The sequence below is a fragment of the Cherax quadricarinatus genome, unplaced genomic scaffold (genome assembly GCF_038502225.1).
Source record: "Cherax quadricarinatus isolate ZL_2023a unplaced genomic scaffold, ASM3850222v1 Contig452, whole genome shotgun sequence".
Lineage (NCBI taxonomy): Eukaryota > Metazoa > Arthropoda > Malacostraca > Decapoda > Parastacidae > Cherax > Cherax quadricarinatus.
Genome location: NW_027195478.1, coordinates 69,597 through 91,780, shown reverse-complemented (window position 1 = coordinate 91,780; position 22,184 = coordinate 69,597). Strand labels below are relative to the sequence as shown.

The 22,184-nt window shown below is 40.1% G+C and overlaps 2 protein-coding genes across 9 annotated transcripts in view; both read left to right on the top strand.

The window, feature by feature from the left end:
- The window catches only part of LOC128705420 (zinc finger protein 271-like), a 58,287-nt gene extending 43,107 nt beyond the window's left edge, over positions 1-15,180 (top strand). The window contains exons 4-5 of the mRNA XM_070080449.1: positions 5,315-5,452; positions 5,964-15,180. Coding sequence (XP_069936550.1) covers positions 5,315-5,452; positions 5,964-7,810 — 1,985 coding nt within the window. The 3' untranslated portion in view covers positions 7,811-15,180. The remainder of the gene's footprint in view (positions 1-5,314; positions 5,453-5,963) is intronic.
- Positions 1-22,184, top strand: part of LOC128700996 (uncharacterized) — a 39,682-nt gene that overhangs the window by 3,294 nt on the left and 14,204 nt on the right. Inside the window, exons 2-4 of one of the 8 annotated variants that reach the window (XM_070080444.1) lie at positions 4,493-4,595; positions 5,315-5,536; positions 19,711-20,237. In XM_070080444.1, the coding sequence (XP_069936545.1) occupies positions 20,217-20,237 (21 nt within the window). In that variant the 5' untranslated portion in view covers positions 4,493-4,595; positions 5,315-5,536; positions 19,711-20,216. Of the gene's footprint in view, positions 1-4,492; positions 4,596-5,314; positions 5,902-7,842; positions 13,125-17,969; positions 20,238-22,184 lie in introns of those variants that run through there. The other 7 variants (XM_070080443.1, XM_070080440.1, XM_070080442.1 and 4 more) reach the window with 7 other exon arrangements.

Genomic DNA, 22,184 nt, shown 5'->3' with positions numbered 1-22,184 from the left:
TTAACGAACTTTTTTCATTCCAGAAGTATGTTCAGGTGCCAGTACTGACCGAATTTGTTCCCATAAGGAATATTGTGAAGTAGATTAGTCCATTTCAGACCCCCAAACATACACATACAAACGCACTTACATAAATACACTTACATAATTGGTCGCATTTGGAGGTGATCGTTAAGCGGGGGTCCACTGTATATAGCCATCCTGCTCCACTTTTCGTCAGTGTGACTTTGTAAATGGTCCAAGTCGGACCGAAGCATCGTCGTAAGTTCCTCTCTTCTATGTGCGGGTTATTTGTGTATAATTTTACAGCCATGGTAATACAGGCAGGAACTGCTTATACAGCAGATTAGGTTTTGGGCTACTGTAGGGCCCCACTTATACAGCAGGTTATGTTCTGAGTTATTGTAGGTCCCCACTTATAAAGCAGGTTAGCTTCTGGGCTACTTTAAGGCCCTGCTTATACAGCAGTTAAATTCCAGACTGCTGTAGGGTCCCACTTATACAGCAAGTTAGGTTCTGGGCTACTGTAGGGCCCTGCTTATACAGCAGGTTAGGTTTCAGGCTACTGTAGGGCCATACTTATACAGCAGGTTAGGTTTCAGGCTACTGTAGGGCCCTACTTATACAGCAGGTTAGGTTTCAGGCTACTGTAGGGTCCCGCTTATACAGCAAGTTAGGTTCTGGGCTACTGTAGGGCCCTGCTTATACAGCAGGTTAGGTTCCATGCTACTGTAGAGCCCTGCTTATACAGCAGGTTAGGTTTCAGGCTACTGTAGGGCCCTACTTATACAGCAGGTTAGGTTTCAGGCTACTGTAGGGCCCTGCTTATACAGCAGGTTAGGTTCCATGCTACTGTAGGGCCCTGCTTATACAGCAGGTTAGGTTCCAGGCTACTGTAGGGCCCTGCTTATACAGCAGGTTAGGTTCCAGGCTACTGTAGGACCCAGGCTACTGTAGGGCCCTGCTTATACAGCAGGTTAGGTTCCAGACTACTGTAGGGCCCTGCTTATACAGCAAGTTAGGTTTCAGGCTACTGTAGGGCCCTGCTTATACAGCAGGTTAGGTTCCAGGCTACTGTAGGGCCCTGCTTATACAGCAGGTTAGGTTCCAGGCTACTGTAGGGCCCTGCTTATACAGCAGGTTAGGTTCCAGGCTACTGTAGAGCCCTGCTTATACAGCAGGTTAGGTTCCAGGCTACTGTAGGGCCCTGCTTATACAGCAGGTTAGGTTCCAGGCTACTGTAGAGCCCTGCTTATACAGCAGGTTAGGTTCCAGGCTACTGTAGGGCCCTGCTTATACAGCAGGTTAGGTTCCAGGCTACTGTAGGGCCCTGCTTATACAGCAGGTTAGGTTCCAGGCTACTGTAGAGCCCTGCTTATACAGCAGGTTAGGTTCCAGGCTACTGTAGGGCCCTGCTTATACAGCAGGTTAGGTTCCAGGCTACTGTAGAGCCCTGCTTATACAGCAGGTTAGGTTCCAGGCTACTGTAGAGCCCTGCTTATACAGCAGGTTAGGTTCCAGGCTACTGTAGGGCCCTGCTTATACAGCAGGTTAGGTTCCAGGCTACTGTAGGGCCCTGCTTATACAGCAGGTTAGGTTCCAGGCTACTGTAGGGCCCTGCTTATACAGCAGGTTAGGTTCCAGGCTACTGTAGAGCCCTGCTTTTACAGCAGGTTAGGTTCCATGCTACTGTAGAGCCCTGCTTATACAGCAGGTTAGGTTCCATGCTACTGTAGGGCCCTGCTTATACAGCAGGTTAGGTTCCAGGCTACTGTAGGGCCCTGCTTATACAGCAGGTTAGGTTCCAGGCTACTGTAGAGCCCTGCTTATACAGCAGGTTAGGTTCCAGGCTACTGTAGGGCCCTGCTTATACAGCAGGTTAGGTTCCAGGCTACTGTAGAGCCCTGCTTATACAGCAGGTTAGGTTCCAGGCTACTGTAGGGCCCTGCTTATACAGCAGGTTAGGTTCCAGGCTACTGTAGGGCCCTGCTTATACAGCAGGTTAGGTTCCAGGCTACTGTAGAGCCCTGCTTATACAGCAGGTTAGGTTCCAGGCTACTGTAGGGCCCTGCTTATACAGCAGGTTAGGTTCCAGGCTACTGTAGGGCCCTGCTTATACAGCAGGTTAGGTTCCAGGCTACTGTAGAGCCCTGCTTATACAGCAGGTTAGGTTCCAGGCTACTGTAGGGCCCTGCTTATACAGCAGGTTAGGTTCCAGGCTACTGTAGGGCCCTGCTTATACAGCAGGTTAGGTTCCAGGCTACTGTAGGGCCCTGCTTATACAGCAGGTTAGGTTCCAGGCTACTGTAGAGCCCTGCTTATACAGCAGGTTAGGTTCCAGGCTACTGTAGGGCCCTGCTTATACAGCAGGTTAGGTTCCAGGCTACTGTAGGGCCCTGCTTATACAGCAGGTTAGGTTCCAGGCTGCTGCTGTAAAGCAAAAATTATCTGTAAAGTGAATCTTAAACTTTTTTTTACTTTCAAATGCATACAAAAGCCTGATAACACATTTTCACTATCATATATTAACCCTTTGAGGGTCCGTGCTGTAGTTCTATGGCTATGAAGCCAGGGTCCAAACCGTAGAATTACACCAAAATTCTAGTGGCCTCAAATTTAGCGTGAGAAGGCTGGTAGGCCTACATCTAAGAGACTGGGTCTGTGTGGTCAGTGTGCACAGTAAGCAAAAAATCTGGGCATCCACATATTATTATGGGAATGCTGCCTAAGTACGCTTTGTTCACCATGCCTGGCGGCAAGGAACCTCTCACTCCCTGGCGAATTCTGACTCTCCTCTTCCCAAGTTATAGTTCTAACACTGATGGAAGTGGTACAATGGTATCATATGGTACAATGGTACCATATTGTACAATAGTGCCATATGGTACAATGGTACTTTTTTGTACAATGGTGCAATGATACCATATGGTGCAATGGTACCATAATGGAAATAAGTCTGTCTGATATTTTTGGGTTATCCTAGGTTCTCCACACATATGCTGCTATGATAATCTATGTAAGTGTATTCGTGTATACCTGAATAAACTTACGATGCCACATGCGCTCGAGTAAGTTTATTCAGGTATACACAAATAATATTACATATATTATCGTACATAGCAGCATATGTGTAAAGATCCTAGGATAACCCAAAAAGAAGTCAGGGTGACTTATTTCCGTAGCGATGCCTGTATCTGTACCATATGGTGCCCTGTACTGTATGGTACCCTGCACCATATGGTACTCTGTATCATATGGTACCCTACACCACATGACACCCTGTATCACATGGTCAGTAGGTGGCGGTGGTGCCACGAGGCACCATCCCAGACTGGGAGTGAGTCTGGGACCCAAGCCACTGACTCAGCGCTTCGTCATCCACCAGTGGAAGACAACCGTGGCTGAAATGTATATGTTCTTTTGTTTTGTTTTTTTGCAACAATAATGCTTCTGCCTCATGTCTATAAGCATAATATAAAATCATACTGGTTCACAGATAAGCAAAACACAACTGTACATGACACCTTCTTTCAGAGACTTTCACAGACTGTGGCAGTTCTAGCAACATGTCCAGTGGCTGTACCTATGTAAATATGTAACAGAATATTACTAATACAGTATATAACATTTTTGTATATTTTTTGTTGTAAACAATTATTGTAAATGAGATAATGATGAAAATATTAGTGGTTATTGTGTTGAATACAACGGTATCATATAGTACCATATGGTACAATGGTACCATATGGTACAATGTACCATATGGTGCCACGAGCATGCAGCACACTGCACCAGCCCAATGCAACAGTAAATGTGTAAATATCCTGGGATAACCCAAAAAAGTCAGGGTGACTTATTTCCACTGGGATCCCTGTATCTGTACCATATGGTAAATTGTACCATATGGTACCATTGTACCATATGGTACTATATGGTACCGTTGTATTCAACAGAATAACTGCACTAATATTTTTATCATTATTTTGTTTACAATAACCTTGTAAACAAGTTTTGTAAGGAAAATAATGTTAAATTAGCGCAGTTATTGTGTTGCATACGAGTGTACAGTTATACATTATATTGGTCTCATAGGCCAGAAAAGTTGCGGAAAAAATTTAGAAAGGAAAAGAAAAACAGCAACCAAAACGTAAAATAAAATAATACAACTTTACGCAAGTCACGGATGTTGCCGCCACCCAGTCATTGAGGGTCAACCTCATGCCTCTATATCTCGGTAAGTACTGATTGGAATTTTTTTTTCTCTTATTACCTACAAAAAAATTATCTTTAATTCTGTAAGATTTTTTTTTTTTTTTTTTTTTTTTTTTAAATTCTTGGACCCTGGCTCACACTTTGAGATTTGGCCTCTGGACCCTGAAAGGGTTAGTGCTAGGAATGTCTGCATTGTTTATTTTGGACCCTATTTTGAAATTGCCTTTCTTGAATTTTGTTTGAAATTGGCCAAATTACTAATTTCTGATCACTTTATTAGGTAGTTGAAATAGGTAAATGGACGACTCTTGTACTCAAATGCTGGAATGAAAGGAGTACAGTGGACCCCCACTTTACGATCACCTCCCAATGCGACCAATTATGTAAGTGTATTTATGTTAGTGCGTTTGTACGTGTATGTTTGGGGCTCTGAAATGGTCTAATCTAATTCACAATATTCCTTATGAGAACAAATTTGTTCAGTACTGGCACCTGAACATACTTCTGGAATGAAAAAATATCGTAAACTGGGGGTCCACTGTACTTAGAAAATAGCTATGAGTTTGGTTGACTGGACCATTGGAATTGGCCAGAAATGGAGCTCAAAGTGGGCAAAATCGCCGACATGTAAATATCGCCAAGAACGCTAACTTTGCAAGAGTGTAATTCTGTAAGTTTTCCATCAAAGTACAGTGCCTACATTCTGAAGAAGTGGTGGTGAGAAATACAGTATTTGCGCTCTGAAGGAGGAATGGTGGTGAGAAGTACAGTATTTGCACTCTGAAGGAGTGGTGGTGGGAAGTACATTACCTGCACTCTGAATGATCAGTGGAGGTTCGAAGTACAGGGCCTGCATTCTTAAGGAGGGTTGGTGATCTGAAGAACAGTGCCTGTACTCTGAAGGATAAGTGAGGATATTTGCAGTTTGGATTGGCATCTAAACTGTAATATCAGTCCTCTGGCAAGACAGTGATGGAGTGAGTGATGGAGACAGTGTTTCTTTTTTTATCAACTGACCCTGCCATAGGGGAGATGGCTGGTGTGTTTAAAATAATAATAATCTAATGATTAATAAAATATAAATTTCAGTTTCATTTTGCAGGTCATTCTGATAATGGAGGCTGGCACTTGTGTCAATACTACAGGTCATCCTGGTACAAGAAGGTGGCACTTGTAGTGTCAACACTGCAGGTCATCCTTGTACAAAGTGGCACTTATATCAATACTCCAGATCATCCTGGTACAAGGTGGCACTTGTTGTGTCAGTACTGCAGGTCATCCTGGTACAAAGTGGCACTTGTACTGCAGGTTATCCTGGTACAAGGTGATACTTGTAGTTCCAACATCAGTGTTAGAAATCTCCTGTAAGTTCTACAAATACTATAATGTATAATGTGACAACAGTAACTACAGTATTAATGCAATGACAACACCATCTACAGTGTCAATAATAACTACCGTGGTAATACAGTAACATTAACTACAGTGTAAATAATAGTGACAACAATAGTGTTAATAGTAACAACACGAGGGTGTTGATACAGTGACAATTAGTGTTGATAATAAAGATAATACTAACTACAGTGTTAATACAACAGTTACAGTGTCAGCAACAGTGTCATGTGGTTAATGCGTCATAAATATCAGCTAGTTTCATCACATTCCTCGGACACACTATTACCCTTACAGGTTTAGTGCTTCTTATATTTATAATAACAGTATTTTACAGAAATATTTTTATGTGAAATAAGATATCTCAAAATCTCCTCTGGTTAAACAGGTTAATACATTTGAGAATTTATTGTTCACTATGTCCAAAATACTTGGAAAACAATGTGTTGAGGCAACACAATGTACAGTTGTTCATGTACGAGGCCAATTAGATCAACAATCACACTCACTCAAACAATCTTCACAACAACCTCAGTGTGAATATCTGACCGAATTTATTACAGACAAAAAAACACCTCAATGTTCAGTGTGTCTGAAAGATTTTTCTAAAAATTGTTACTTGCTACAGCACATGAGAACTCACACTGGAGAGAAGCCATATCAGTGTTCAGAATGTCTGAAAGACTTCTCTGTAAAATCAAGGTTAATAAGACACATGAAAACTCATACTGGAGAGAAGCCATATCATTGTTCAGAATGTCTAAAAGACTTTTTTTATGAGTCTAATTTAGTTAGTCACATGAGAATTCATACTGGAGAGAAGCCATATCAGTGTTCAGAATGTCTGAAAGATTTTTCTACAGAATCAAATTTAGTTAGTCACATGAGAACTCATACTGGAGAGAAACCATATCAGTGTTCAGAATGTCTGAAAGACTTCTCTCGAAACTCATGTTTAGTCAGTCACATGAGAATTCATACTGGAGAGAAGCCATTTCAGTGTTCAGAATGTCTCAAAGACTTTTCCACAAAATCAAGATTAATAAGACACATGAAAACTCATACTGGAGAGAAGCCATATCAGTGTTTAGAATGTCTAAAAGACTTTTCTAGAAGGTCATGTTTAGCCAGTCACATGAGAACTCATACTGGAGAGAAGCCATTTAAGTGCTCAGAATGTCTGAAACACTTTCCTGTAAAATCAAGATTAATAAGACACATAAAAACTCATACTGAAGAGAAGCCATATCAATGTTCAGAATGTCTGAAAGACTTTTTTTATAAGTCTAATTTAGTCAATCACATGAGAACTCATACTGGAGAGAAGCCATATCAGTGTTCAAAATGTCTGAAAGACTTTTCGACAAAATCAAATTTATTTAGTCACATGAGAACTCATACTGGAGAGAAGCCATATCAGTGTTCAGAATGTCTCAAAGACTTTTCTCGAAAGTCTGATTTAACGAATCACATGAGAACTCATACTGGAGAGAAACCATATCAATGTTCAGAATGTCTGAAAGACTTTTCAACAAAATCAAATTTATTTAGTCACATGAGAACTCATACTGGAGAGAAGCAATATCACTGTTCAGAATGTCTCAAAGACTTTTCTCGGAAGTCTGATTTAATGAATCACATGAGAACTCATACTGGAGAGAGGCCATATCAGTGTTCAGAATGTCTCAAAGACTTTTCGACAAAATTAAGTTTAGTTAGTCACATGAGAACTCATACTGGAGAGAAGCAATATCAGTGTTTAGAATGTCTGAGAGACTTTTCTCGAAAGTCTGATTTAATGAATCACATGAGAACTCATACTGGAGAGAAGCCATACCAGTGTTCAGAATGTCTCAAAGACTTTTCTGTAAAATCAAATTTAGTTAGTCACACGAGAACTCATACTGGAGAGAAGCCATATCAGTGCTCAGAATGTCTTAGAGACTTTTCTCGAAACTCTGATTTAATGAATCACATGAGAACTCATACTGGAGAGAAGCCATATCAGTGCTCAGAATGTCTCAAAGATTTTTCTACAAAATCAAATTTAGTCAGTCACATGAGAACTCATACTGGAGAGAAGCCATATCAGTGTTCAAAATGTCTCAAAGACTTTTCTGCTAAATCGGGATTAGTTCGTCACATGAGTACTCATACTGGAGAGAAGCCGTATCAGTGTTCAGAATATCCGAAAGACTTCTTTTAAAAGGAGCTTAAGTAAGTCACATGAGAAGTCATACTGAAGAGGAACCTTTGCCAGAAGTGGTGTCAAGTTTCATGCATCAATATTGTTACCTGTACCAACACTGATATTAAAGTAGCGAAGTGTTTTGGGGTCTCCTTGGAAGACACAAGATAGTGGGAGCATATTACATCATAAACTATAGAAACACTAACAAAAAAAAAAAATCCTTTGAGGAATTGAGTTTTATATGACTGGAAAGTGAAGAATTAACCCCTTGACTGTCGCAACCCCCAATCCTGAGGTGTCTCCTGGTGTCGCAAAATTTAAAAAAAAAATTATTTTTTCTTATGAAATGATAGAGAATCTTTTCTCGATTGTAATGACACCAAAAAAACGAAATTTGATGGAAAACTGACGGAATTATGCTTTCGCGAAGTTAGCGACCTCGGCGATATTTACAAATAGGCGATTTCCCCCACTTTGAGTCCTATTTTCGGTTAATTCCGTTGTTCCAGTCGACCAAACTCATAGCTATTTCTCTAGAACTCCATTTTTTCTATCGATTGAGTACAAGAAACTGCCCATTTACCGATTTCAACTACCCAATAATGTGGTCAGAAATTTGCAATTTGGCCAATTTCACGAAAATTAAAAAATATGACAATTTCAAAATAAGGTCCAGAATGAACAATGCAGACATTCCTGGCTCTAAAATAACATTTTCTTTGTTCATCAGTCATGTCTCCAGGCCCCTCTGATATTACTCTTGCTTTCTATTTTGAACTTTTATTCAAACAAAAAATAGAAGACTTACTGTTATGCAGACTACTGCAATATTGTAATAATTGTACAAATAATGTCAACCCATTCATGACTGCATATTAGAATGGCTAGTTGGACATTTATTGGACAATGACATCATTTGTTTACTTTTGAACATTGGCAAAAATCAAACATTTTCCCTACTTTGAGCTCCATTTCCAGGTTCTTTTTATAGTAAAATCAATCAAAATCACCTCTATTTCTATAATATGTTTTCCATTCTATCAAATGAGACCAAGAAAACGAGAATACAACCATAAATACTATACGAAAATAGACCATAAACTCGGCATTTTAATTAAAAAAAACGGTCGGAGTTTTTTTTTTCTCATTATGCACTGCGTGCTCCAGAATTTTTTTTATATGGTGCACACTGACCACACAGACCCATTCTCTCACATGTGGGCCTACCAGCTTTCTCCTTGATTTGAAGCCGCTAGAATTTATGAGTATATATACGTCAAACATGGTACCTCGTAAGACGTATATATACGGCCGCGACAGTCAAAGGGTTAAGAGAGGATCTAGAAAGTACAGCATGTCACAATGAAACGTGGGGATCAGAAAGCAGGACAGCAGGGGGAACTCAGTGATGCAAGATAATGTTCAAGTTGGTGCTGTCAGCCCTGGTGCTTCCTTCAAAGACTAGAAATTTGTCTGGACTGCCTCCAAGTGAGATGCTTACCCTAGCAGGTGCTGTTGACACAGACCCCGAGAATAGTTCTCAGTCTCAAGTAATTTATGGGACACTTTTCCATATATAACTGAACTCGCAAGAAAAATTCCCAACTACATGCACAAATAAAAGGACTATCTTACTTGGTGGAGAATAATGTCACCAGGTTCTTCCAGTCTCCTCAAGACTTAGACCCCTCTGGTCTCTCACCTTCATGACAACACGTGCAGTGAAGGGCTTAATTTCTGCAAGTATTCAGAAGGTATTAGTGTCCTACCTGCACCTCAGCTCTCTGATTTCAAAGGATATTCCCAAAGCCATATTTATGCAGTAAGTGATGCTAGCTTCCAGACTAATGCTTAAGGGGAGATGCCCACAATTATTACCTTTCAGTGGGCATTTGCCCGCTTATAACCCACAGCTCAAATGACGCACCTTCCTCAGAATATCGCCGGCCAGCTATACTTATACTAAGAGAAATGAAAGGTATTGTCTTACTGTGGGGACCTGGATAGAGACGAATACCCACAGTACATTGGGAAGCCTCTATGATTCTTTATTCCTCAGGCCAAGTATTTTGGAGACACGTGGGGCACCAAGCTGTAGCTCTGGGTACTGTTGTCTCCACGGTGTCCAGTCCAAGAAGGGAGAGCTGGCATCTCTCTCCCGCCTAATTCAAGCATGGGGTTGCCAGTTCTCCTTGGCTAACATAACCTAATATTCACCTTTATTAAAAGCCTAAGCCTACCAATGTTAAGGCCCTAGGATTACATTATTAATATCTAAAGTTGCCTCAATAATCCTAATATTAGTTACTAACTGTATAAACTGTAGGTAGTAGGTTGGTAGACAGCTACCGCCCAGGGAGGTACTACCGTCCTGCCAAGTGAGTGTAAAACGAAAGCCTGTAATTGTTTTACATGATGGTAGGATTGCTGGTGTCTTTTGTCTGTCTCATAAATATGCAAGATTACAGGTAAGTCTTGCTACTTCTACTTACACTTAGGTCACACTACACATACATGTATAAGCATATATATACACACCCCTCTGGGTTCTCTTCTATTTTCTTTCTAATTCTTGTTCTTGTTTATTTCCTCTTATCTCCATGGGGAAGTGGAACAGAATTCTTCCTCTGTAAGCCATGCGTGTTGTAAGAGGCGACTAAAATGCCGGGAGCAAGGGGCTAGTAACCCCTTCTCCTGTATATATTACTAAATTTAAAAGGAGAAACTTTAGTTTTTTCTTTTGGGCCACCCCGCCTCGGTGGGATACGGCTGGTACATTGAAAGAAAGAAAGAAGAACTGTATAAACCTACCCACACCTTCCTTGAAGGGTATATTTATCAGTTAATATGTACAGTCTCGCAACCTTTCCCAACAAGAGTGTGTGTGTTTTGGGTGGTTGTGGGGGCTTGCAAAACTCAGAGGACCTATCTGTGAAATGTTAGGAGCTTCTACAGCTCATACGGTGTGAACCCATCAGTGGAATATTTTTGGGGACCAAGTAAGTTTCCACAAAGACAGTGCCTGTAAAGATCTCAAAATAAGAGGCAGTATGCCAGCTGGAGATAGTGATCCTGCTATTTCTGACAAAACTGGTACAGACCTAGACATACAAACTCTAGGAATACAAAATAGAGCTTCAACTTGTGGTGTCAAAAATGCAGATGATGCTTTGCAAAATGGTGTTGATACATTACTAGAAATAACTGGTGGTGGTGGTGATGCTAGTGCTGCATATAGTGGGGGTCAGAGGAAACTGTACCATTAGGAAACCCAGCGCCTTTTTCTTTGTTGTCCTCTGGTGAGCTGTTATTTACCTCAGATTTAACCACAGCTTTAAGTACAATTCCTAAACAATAAGTAGATCCTCTCAGAAATGGTGGTCTACTTGTGCACATGTCGTGCATTTGAAGTGTACCGCATACAGCAGTTAGCATTACAATAGAACCACAGAGCAACTTCTTGATTTTAAACGAGAGGGCAGTTGCCCGACCCATAATCCATGAAACAAAAGACATTGGCAGGATTATGTTTCTACCATCACTCCCACTTCCTCTATGAGTACAGTTTGGAAGAAAGTACAGAAATTGAGTGTCAGGTTCTCTCCAGATGCAGCTCTCATCCTTAGGGTTGCTGGTGTCAGCATAGCAGACCCTTCTGAAGTTGCAACAGCAATTGGAAGCCATCTTGTCAATACAGTGGAACCTCTGTTTTCGTGATTAATTCATTCCAGAAAGTCTGACGAAAACCGAATTGTACAAAAACTGAAGCAATATTTCCCATAAGAAATAATGTAAATCCAATTAATCCTTTCCAGACACCCAAAAATATTATCAAAAAATACATTTTATAGAGAATAACTATAGTTTTACATACAGAAAACAATTAGAAATACAGTGGTCCCTCGCTTTTCGTAGTTCTCGGCACTCATAAATTTCGCAAATCATAGGGGTATTTTTGTATAAACATGGACTCGGTTTTCATAGGTTGACTCGCGAATAGTAGTTCGTTCGGGACGCGTATGCACGGTGTGAGCCGGGGAGGCCTCCCTACCCAGCCAGTCTGGCATTGTTTACCAGTGAGTGAAGGTCCCCGCAAGTGCTCCTATGAAATATTTCATAATATTCCACTCATTTTAGTGCTTGCAAGTACTAAATAAGCTACCATGACTCCAAAGAAAGCTCCTTGTGCCAAGCCTGTGGTAAAGGTGAGAAATATGTACAGTGACAAAGTCTTGGGCCATTTTAGGGAAGTGTTAAAGAGACGCCAGAAACAGAGCTCTCTCCACAGTTACTTTGCGAGACAGGACTCCAGTGACTCTCAAGGTGGTCCTAGTGGCATTAAGAAACAGAGAAGAGAAGCAAACCCAGAGAAGCAATTGGTATCTGAGGTGTTGCTGGAAGGGGATTTCCCTTCCAAACTGTAAAGAATCCAATCTCTCTCCTCCTCCAGTCTCCCATACACTTAGAAGAATCTCCAATAAAGGTGTTATGCTGTTAATGTTTCATTCATCATTTCCCATTGTATTGTTTATGTACTACATGTATATTTCATGTAAAAAATTTTTTTGTTTTAATACTTCTGGGTGTCAGGAACGGATTAATTGTATTTACATTATTTCTTATGGGGAAAATTGATTAGCAAATCGTAAATTTCGTTTATAGTAGCTCCTCCAGGAACGGATTAATTACGAAAAACGAAGGACCACTGTAAATATAAATGACTAATGAAATGGATAAATGAACATTTAACATCACTTTTACCTTTATTGAAGACTTGTTGGCATATGAAAGACAGCGAGGAGGGGAAAGGGAGGAGAGGCTATTGTTTGGAAGTGGAATCACCTTCCATAAGGACTTCTGGTATCAAGGCCCTTTTCGGGGTTACTTCTCTTTGTCTTTTACTGGCACTAGGACCAACTTGAGAGTTACTGTACTCCTGTCACATAAAACGTCTGTCCAGAGAGATCTGTTTCTGGTGTCTTTAAGATTTGGCTAAAATGGGACAAGGCATTGTCATTGAACATGTTGCAGACATGGCTTGCAACAGCTTTGTTAGGGTGATATTTCTCCACAAAACTTTGCAACTCCACTTTGCACACATATTCTTAATCACTAAAAAAGGCACATTCTCCCCTGTCTTCCTCCTCCTCTGAAGCAATTTCCTCAGTTGTGATCCGTTGCTGTTCCAGTTGAAGGTGTTGCAGCTCTTCAGTGGTTATCTCTTCCCTGTGGTCGTCCACCAACTATTCCACATCCTGGCCACTCACATCCAACCCCGTGGACTTCCCCAAGACACAATAGATTCCACAACAGGCACAGGGTCGTCAGGGTCAGTCTCAAATCCTTTAAAATCCTAGATTATTATGAAATGTTTTGGCTGAATGCGCAGGGTGATGCTCACTCAACAATAAACAAAGGCAGACTGAGTCACTCAGCGCTTGAATGGCCAAGTGACGTGGGCGCGTTTGGTATGGACCATTGTCAGCTCTACGAAAGCCGAGGTGATGTATGAAAACTGGGACAAAATTTTGACGGAAAAAGTCGTCGAAAACTGAATCCTGTGAAAACTGGGGCGTACAAAAACCGAGGTTCAACTATATATCTCAGGAGCTCCATCTGTGACCCTCATTTCTTTCATCCAAATCTGCGAGAGAGATATCTATACCTGCCTGGAGTATATCTAGAGGGTATTGTGTGGGTCAATGCAAATGCAGCTTGGTCCATATTGCACTCCCTAAATGGGACACAGTATGTATTTATAAATAATGTATCTATATATATTGTAATTATAAAGTGTATTTCGTATAATTTTATATTGCTGATATTTTCAGTATTAGCGAAACTGAAAATATCTTTACTTATGTAATTATTTGACTTGGCTTATATTATTAGGTAGGATGTAACATTTACACTTTCTGTGCTCGCTGTTTGAGAGTTGAGTGGCTGCCCGCATTGGCAAACTACCTTGTTAACTACCATTCACTTGTTTACCTGCCGGCTCCGGGCTGGAGCAGTTGCTGGGCAAATCATGTGATCAGTCGCGTGATTGCACCTGTGATTGGAGACTGTCTTGCCTTCATCGCTCTCTTCTCTGCTGGTCCTTGTGCGACCAACATCTCTCTCGCTCTCTCCTGTTGTTTGTTCGTTATTTAGACTCTGTTTTGGTAGAGTATGATTTCGGTGGTGAGATGAAACGTACTTCTTGGAACTTTGTGTAACTCTGTTCACAAAACATAGCTCAGACTTAGTGATTTTTGATGTTTTACTGAGGTTGTGTGTCACACTGACACTCTAAGGTTACCCAGGTCCTGAGCTGTAGCTTCTGACCTAATTTGCTTGGTATCTGTGCGCCGTCATAGTCGTGGATTTAGTTATGCAGAACCTAGATTCAGTATTAAGGGAGTTTTGTCACTTTCATGGAGGATCTCCTGATGGTCCCCAGTTAGGGTTGTTATTTTGTCTCCTTCCTGACACTGTGCTGCTACTTGTCAAATTGTGTTCAGCAAATTGTTCACCTTATTTTTCAAGCAAGCTGTTCTGATTGCCAGGCTGATCAAGAAGTTCAATTATTTGAGAACATGTAGTCAGTCACTGTTTAAGTCGAGTCAAGTCTTGAGACATGGCGAACTACTTGGAGCACATACACACATTCTCACACACTCACTTGTACGTACATATTAGTACGTATTATGTTTATAATTGCTTACTGGTACCAGACGGTACTTAAGATATGGTATGTGCCTTCAGCATAATAATGCTGTATAATGTTTCTTTGCTATACAAGAGAAGTGTAGGAGCTAGGGATCAGGGCCTGATCAACCAGGCTGTTACTGTTGGCCGCACATGAACCAACGTATGAACCACAGCCCGGCTGATAGGTACTGACTTTAGGTGCCTGTCCAAAGCCTTCTTGAAGACAGCCAAGGGGTCTATTGACTGTCTCCTTTTGTATGCTGGGAGGCAAACAGTTTTGGGCCCCTGACATTTATTGAGTTGTCTTTTATCATGCAAGTGGCACCCCTGCTTTTCATTGATGTAAGAAATGGAATATTTTGGGTTTTTCAATTTTCATTTATGGCTTTACGTTCTTTCTCTGTTTCTTGGCTCTTGTATGATTCCTTAAGCTTAAGTTCAGTATTTTCCATTTCTCTGGCCAGTGCTTCAGATAAACTTGCCCTTTTGAGTAGCTGCAATTCTTCGCCTTTGTTTGTAGAGGCCGCCTCTGTTTCTAGTTTACATCTTTTCTGTTTTCTTAGGGAAATGTGCCTTATGCATACCTCACAATGTTATAATGTGTAATATTTGTATTCTTAAAGTTATTGTGTGAAGTATAAGGTAAAAGTGTACTTCCTGCCTTTCATTTAATCAGTAAATTGTAGCCATTTTATCCATTTTGATTTTATCCTTGTATGTCACCCCTCCCTTACATACCATTGTTGGATAATTAACTAGAAGGTAATACTGATTTGGAAGGAGTATCCCAGTTAATCTGTATTTTTGCATGGTGGATAATATGATACGTGGATGTCTTCTTCCAACAAACCACCAGCTGTATCCCACCAAGGCAGAATATATACAGTGGACCCCCGGTTTACGATATTATTTCATTCCAGAACTCACGAAATCGTAATGACACGATTGCAAACAAACCATACCCCGGCCGGGATTGAACCCGCAACGGGCTGGAGTTTTGAGACTCTCTGACCGCGGGTTCAATCCCGGTCGGGGTATGGTTCATTTCAGAAGTATGTTCAGGTGCCAGTACTGAACGAATTTGCTCCCATAAGGAATATTGTGAATTAGATTAGTCCATTTCAGACCCCCAAACATACACGTACAAACGCACCTACATAAATACACTTACATAATTGGTCGCATTGGGAGGTGATCGTAAACCGGGGGTCCACTGTAGAAGTGTTGTAAATAATTAGTGGCTGTGTTTAAACCCTTAACTGTCCAAATGTTCATCTATGTTTCTACTGCTAGTGCTCATAATATTTAAAAAAAAAAAATTATATGAAGTGGGTAATTTTCTGTGTGTAATAATTACCTAGAGTATATCTGGAGAGGGTTTTGGGGGTCAACGCCCCCTGCAGCCCGGTCTGTGACCAGGTCTCGCACCAAAAAATTTTTTGGGTCAGTATTTATCAAGATTTACCATCTTATTATATTACTGCTAAAACCCATATAGTCTTTAATTTAAAACTGTGCATATTTTATTCTACTGTCTATTGTAAACCCCTCAAAGAAGGTTCCTTGATGCTGGTGAGAGGCTTTTGATCTAGGGAATTGGATCTGTGCTCCAGTTCCCTGAATTAAAACTGAATATTTTCCACATCCCCCCCCCCTCAGGCACTGTATAATCCTACGGGTTTAGCGCTTACCCCTTGATTAAAATAAAAATATCTATTGTAAACAACTTATGTTGGCTTCAGTGCCATTATAAGTCATAGTCTGGTGCTACATTATCTTATAATCTTAGTCTTAATATCTTAATACATAGTCAATACTTAAGTTCTTTATCTTTATTATTATTATTATTATTATTATTATTATTATTATTATTATTATTTTTTTTTTTTTTTTTTAAGCTGTATAGCCCTTGTGGCTTAGCGCTTCTTTTTGATTCTAATAATAATAATAATTAGTTTTTACACTCTACTTGACCAACATACATTAGATACACTTGTCCAATCATCCCCTTATTACATATATCATTACTGGAACTCAACACACTGTAAATAATATAAATAACTATTATTTAACCTAAATGCTGAATGATCATGTCGACCCAGATCTAAATCTATGTAACCTAACTCCCAATCAAAATTTAATGGAAAGTAACTGCCTCTATTACACAGCATCACAAGCCTGCACTCTCCTAAGTAATGCCACAAACATAACAGTTCTCAATTACAATATTAGATCCCTAAGTAAACACTATGATGACTTCCTGGTACTTCTTCATTCCCTAAAGACAATCTTCTCCTGTATTATTCTCCTGTATTATTCTCCTGTATTATTCTCACAGGACACAATAGATACCTACTCACTACCAGAATACACATCAGTCCACTGCTGCTGACAATACAAAGTTTGCAGTGGTATTGCCATCTATTTCTCCTGTATTATTCTCCTGTATTATTCTCCTGTATTATTCTCCTGTATTATTCTCTCTGTATTATTCTCTCTGTATTATTCTCTCTGTATTATTCTCTCTGTATTATTCTCTCTGTATTATTCTCTCTGTATTATTCTCTCTGTATTATTCTCCTGTATTATTCTCCTGTATTATTCTCACAGGACACAATAGATACCTACTCACTACCAGAATACACATCAATCCACTGCTGCTGACCATACCAAGTTTGCAGTGGTATTGCCATCTATTACTCTAATGAACTATCATTTTATAACACCACTTGCTATAGTGATGAATATGGAGAATATATTTTTGCAAATTTTACCGTAAAAAGCCTTAAGACTCCTATAACAATCGGTGCCATTTACCGGATGCCTCATGCAAACATCCCAGATTTCAGTGATAAATTAAAGACACTAATAACAAACAACCAAATGAACAACCACCACCTTCTCCTAGCCGGAGACTTCAACATTTACCTTGGCCTATCAGATGACCAACCAGTAACTGATTTCATCAACAATATGAACAACACACTACTCATACCAGCTATAACAAAATCAACCAGACTAATTGAGACAAGTGCAACCATAATTGACCATATATGGACTAATATACTAGCTCCCCTTAAATCAGGGATAATCACAGACAGCACTACTGACCACTACCCCACCTTCATCTTAACAAACATTAGTAAACAACCACTGGAATATGATGCCCTGTGGCCTGGTTGCAAGAGTTCTCGCTTCACATGGTGAGGGTCCGGGTTCCATTCCCGGCAAAGGGGCGGAAACATCGAACGTGTTTCCATACACCGATTGTCTATGTTCACCCATCAGTAAAATGGTACCTGGGTGTTAGTTGACAGGTGTAGGTTGCATCCTAGGATAAAACTAACCTAATTTGCCCAAAATGCTCTGCATAAAAAGGGTCTTTCTATATAGTACTATGTCACTGATGTCAGCTATGGTCTGTATACTTTGTATATGTACTGGTAGTAAATATAAGATTACAGTGGACCCCCACTTAACGATCACCTCCAAATGCGACCTATTATGTAAGTGTATTTATGTGAGTGCGTTTGTACGTGTATGTTTGGGGGTCTGAAATGGACTAATCTACTTCACAATATTCCTTATGGGAAAAAATTCGGTCAGTACTGGCACCTGAACATACTACTGGAATGAAAAAAGTTCGTTAACCGGGGGTCCACTGTATTTTTATTAGCACACTGGCCGATTCCCACCAAGGTAGGGTGGCCCGAAAAAGAAGAACTTTCACCATCACTCACTCCATCACTGTCTTGCCAGAAGGGTGCTTTACACTACAGTTTTTAACCCTTTCAGGGCCCAGAGGCCAAACCTCAAAAGTGTGAGCCAGGGTCCAAGAATTTTTGAAAACAAAAAAAAAAAATTTCTTATAGAATTTAAGATAAAAATTTTCTGTAGGTAATACAATAAAAAAAAATTGAGGCCTGTGCATCACACAGTCGTTCATTTGCTCAGAACCACTAAACACCTCAAATGATGTAGTTGAAGTTTTGACGGTAAAGACTGAAAACCAAAACATTGTCATTGTGGTTGTAAAGAAACCTCTGGATGCAACTTCACAGCAATTCTGGGAGCAGCTTGAGAAAATCGACCACTGTCTGGAAAATCTCCTAACTAAGTTTGTCAGCTGACATCACTAAAGCAAAACAACAAGTGCATCAACTGACATCATTAAACCAAGACAACAAGTGCATCAACTGATATCATTAAACCAAGACAACAAGTGCATCAACTGATATCATTAAACCAAGACAACAAGTGCATCAACTGACATCACTAAAGCAAAACAACAAGTGCATCAACTGACATCATTAAACCAAGACAACAAGTGCATCAACTGACATCACTAAAGCAAAACAACAAGTGCATCAACTGACATCATTAAACCAAGACAACAAGTGCATCAACTGACATCACTAAAGCAAAACAACAAGTGCATCAACTGACATCATTAAACCAAGACAACAAGTGCATCAACTGACATCACTAAAGCAAAACAACAAGTGCATCAACTGACATCATTAAACCAAGACAACAAGTGCATCAACTGACATCACTAAAGCAAAACAACAAGTGCATCAACTGACATCATTAAACCAAGACAACAAGTGCATCAACTGATATCATTAAACCAAGACAACAACAGCATCAACTTACTACCACTGGTGCAGTCATCAGGAGGCGAAGAAATCTCTTAAGTTAACTTGGGTTTTTGATGAAGAAACAATGGCTAGTGTTTCCCTTAAGGTGAGTTGTTCTTATCATTCTTATGGCATTTGGAAAACAGTAGAATGTTATTTGGGAAAACAAGAATAGTAAAGAAAAGAACTAGCAGATCCAGTTCCATCACAACTGGCAAAGGGAGGATGGCTTATGGTTACAAATGGTGATGAACGCCACTTAATATATAAAGGAATATAGAACTGCCTCGCATATACAGCACCTCTTTTCGGTGTTCCACATTTTCGTTGGCATTCAATTGAGCCATTGTTCGTTATGTTCGGTGCTTTTACCTCTCTTCTACTGTTTCCACACATCAGTTGCATAAGGGAAAGTGCCATATTTTAAGGCAAGTATTGTATGTGCAATGTATTTTACTTATGCGTCTTTTTTTTTATGCCTAGTTGTATTGAGCACTTAATATATGATAGTGTAAATACATTATCAGGGACGAGGTGTTGCAACCTTAAGAACACACATAAAGCACTTGTTCTCTTTTACAGAGTAATGAGAAGCTGAAATGAAGATTCCAACCATTAACCAACAGTGACAACTGACATCAGTAAACCAAGACAACAAGTGCATCAACTGATATTACTAAACCAAGACAACAAGTGCATCAACTGATATTAAACCAAGACAACAAGTGTGTCAACTGATATTACTAAACCAAGACAACAAGTGTGTCAACTGATATTACTAAACCAAGACAACAAGTGCATCAACTGATATTACTAAACCAAGACAACAAGTGTGTCAACTGATATTACTAAACCAAGACAACAAGTGTGTCAACTGATATTACTAAACCAAGACAACAAGTGCATCAACTGATATTACTAAACCAAGACAACAAGTGCATCAACTGATATTACTAAACCAAGACAACAAGTGTGTCAGCTGACATCATTGAACCAAGACAACAAGGGCAACAAGTTACTGCCACTGGTGCAGTCATCAGGATTGAAAAAGTCTCTTAAGTTTACTTCGGTTTTTTGATGAGGAAACAATGGCTAGTGCTTCCCTTAAGGTAGGTTTTTCTTATCATTCCTTCAGTGATGTGCCTTGAGGCTGCTGGAAGGTTCTTAATCCATGGAAGTGGAGCTGTTCCTTGGATAAAACACGATTAATGTCTGTTTTCCTTAACTCTCTCACTCTCCAGATCCCCAAAATTAATATTGCTCCCAGTGTCCACTTTAAAAAACAATCCTTGTGAAATGATCAAGAATCCTTTTCTGATAGTAATGACACCAAAAGTACAAAATTTGGGATGCAATTTATGCAGCTGTGATTTTGCCCAGTTTGAGCCCCATTTTAGGTCAATTCCATAGTTTCATTTGACTAAATTCTTAGCTATTTTGCCAGCTTGCCTTTTGTTATATCAGTTGAGCACAAGAAACTGCCCATTCAACTTCAACAACTACCCCATAACATTCACAGGGATCAGTAATTTGGTCAGTTTTATGCAAAATTAAAAATATACCAATTTAAAAATAGTGTCAAATAAGGAACGTATGTAGATATTCCTGGCACTAAAACTCTTTCTTTGTTCATTAATCACATCTCTAGGCCTCTCCTATATTGCACTTGCCTTCCATTTTGAATTCATAATCACACAACAATAGAAGATTTACTCTATTTCTCGGATAACAAAATATAACCAGGAATGATTGGTCATGGTTTGGGTGTGGGGCACCTTACCCATCCACAGGAAAATTGGCAAAATTCAAATATTTCCGCCACTTTTAGGCCGATTTCAAGCTACTTCTTTTCCTGGAACCAACCAAAATCCTTTCTATTTCAGTAGAATTTCTTCCATTTCTATCAAATGATACCAAGAAACAGCCTATGAAATCAATCCTAGAAAACACCTCAGTCACTATTTTAAACCAAACGCATGATCAGGGTTTTCCTTTTCCCATCATGCACCACATGGGGCAGGATTTTTTTACACTGTGAACACTTACTGTACAGACCCATTATCTCAGCTTATCTGAGTGAGCTGAGCTCATGAGGGACCATGGTTTCAATAACGTTTGAGCAACCTGAGCAACGTTTGAGCAACCTGAGCAACGTTTGAGCAACCTGAGCAACGTTTGAGCAACCTGAGCAACGTTTGAGCAACCTGAGCAACGTTTGAGCAACCTGAGCAACGTTTGAGCAACCTGAGCAATGTTTGAGCAACCTGAGCAACGTTTGAGCAACCTGAGCAACGTTTGAGCAACCTGAGCAACGTTTGAGCAACCTGAGCAATGTTTGAGCAACCTGAGCAACGTTTGAGCAACCTGAGCAACGTTTGAGCAACCTGAGCAACGTTTGAGCAACCTGAGCAACGTTTGAGCAACCTGAGCAACGTTTGAGCAACCTGAGCAATGTTTGAGCAACCTGAGCAACGTTTGAGCAACCTGAGCAACGTTTGAGCAACCTGAGCAACGTTTGAGCAACCTGAGCAATGTTTGAGCAACCTGAGCAACGTTTGAGCAACCTGAAGGCTAACCTAAGACCTTGTGGTCTTAAGTCAGCCTTCAGGTTGCTCAAAATACTCTGCATAACCATGGACTTTCTGCTTGCATTCATATGTCACCTGGACACATTAAGATGTGTTTTCTTAATACACCTGCTGTCCCTGTTCACCCATCAGTAAAATAGGTACCTGGGTGTTAGTTGACTGGTGTGGGTTGCATCCTGGGGACAAAATTTACCTAATTTGCAGGAAATGCTCTGCATAACAAGGGTCTTTCTGTATAGTAGTATGTAATTGATGTCATCTATGGTCTGTATACCTTGTACAAGTAGAGATAAAGGCATTATTATTATTATTATTATTATTTTGTACAGCCCCCCTCACTTAACGACGGAGTTTTGATCCTGAGACCACGTCATTAAACAAATTCATCGCTAAGTGAGGATCATGCTATAATGGTAGTGAGTTTGTGTCAACTATCTTTGATAATGTTTTAATGTCACCTTGGCACCA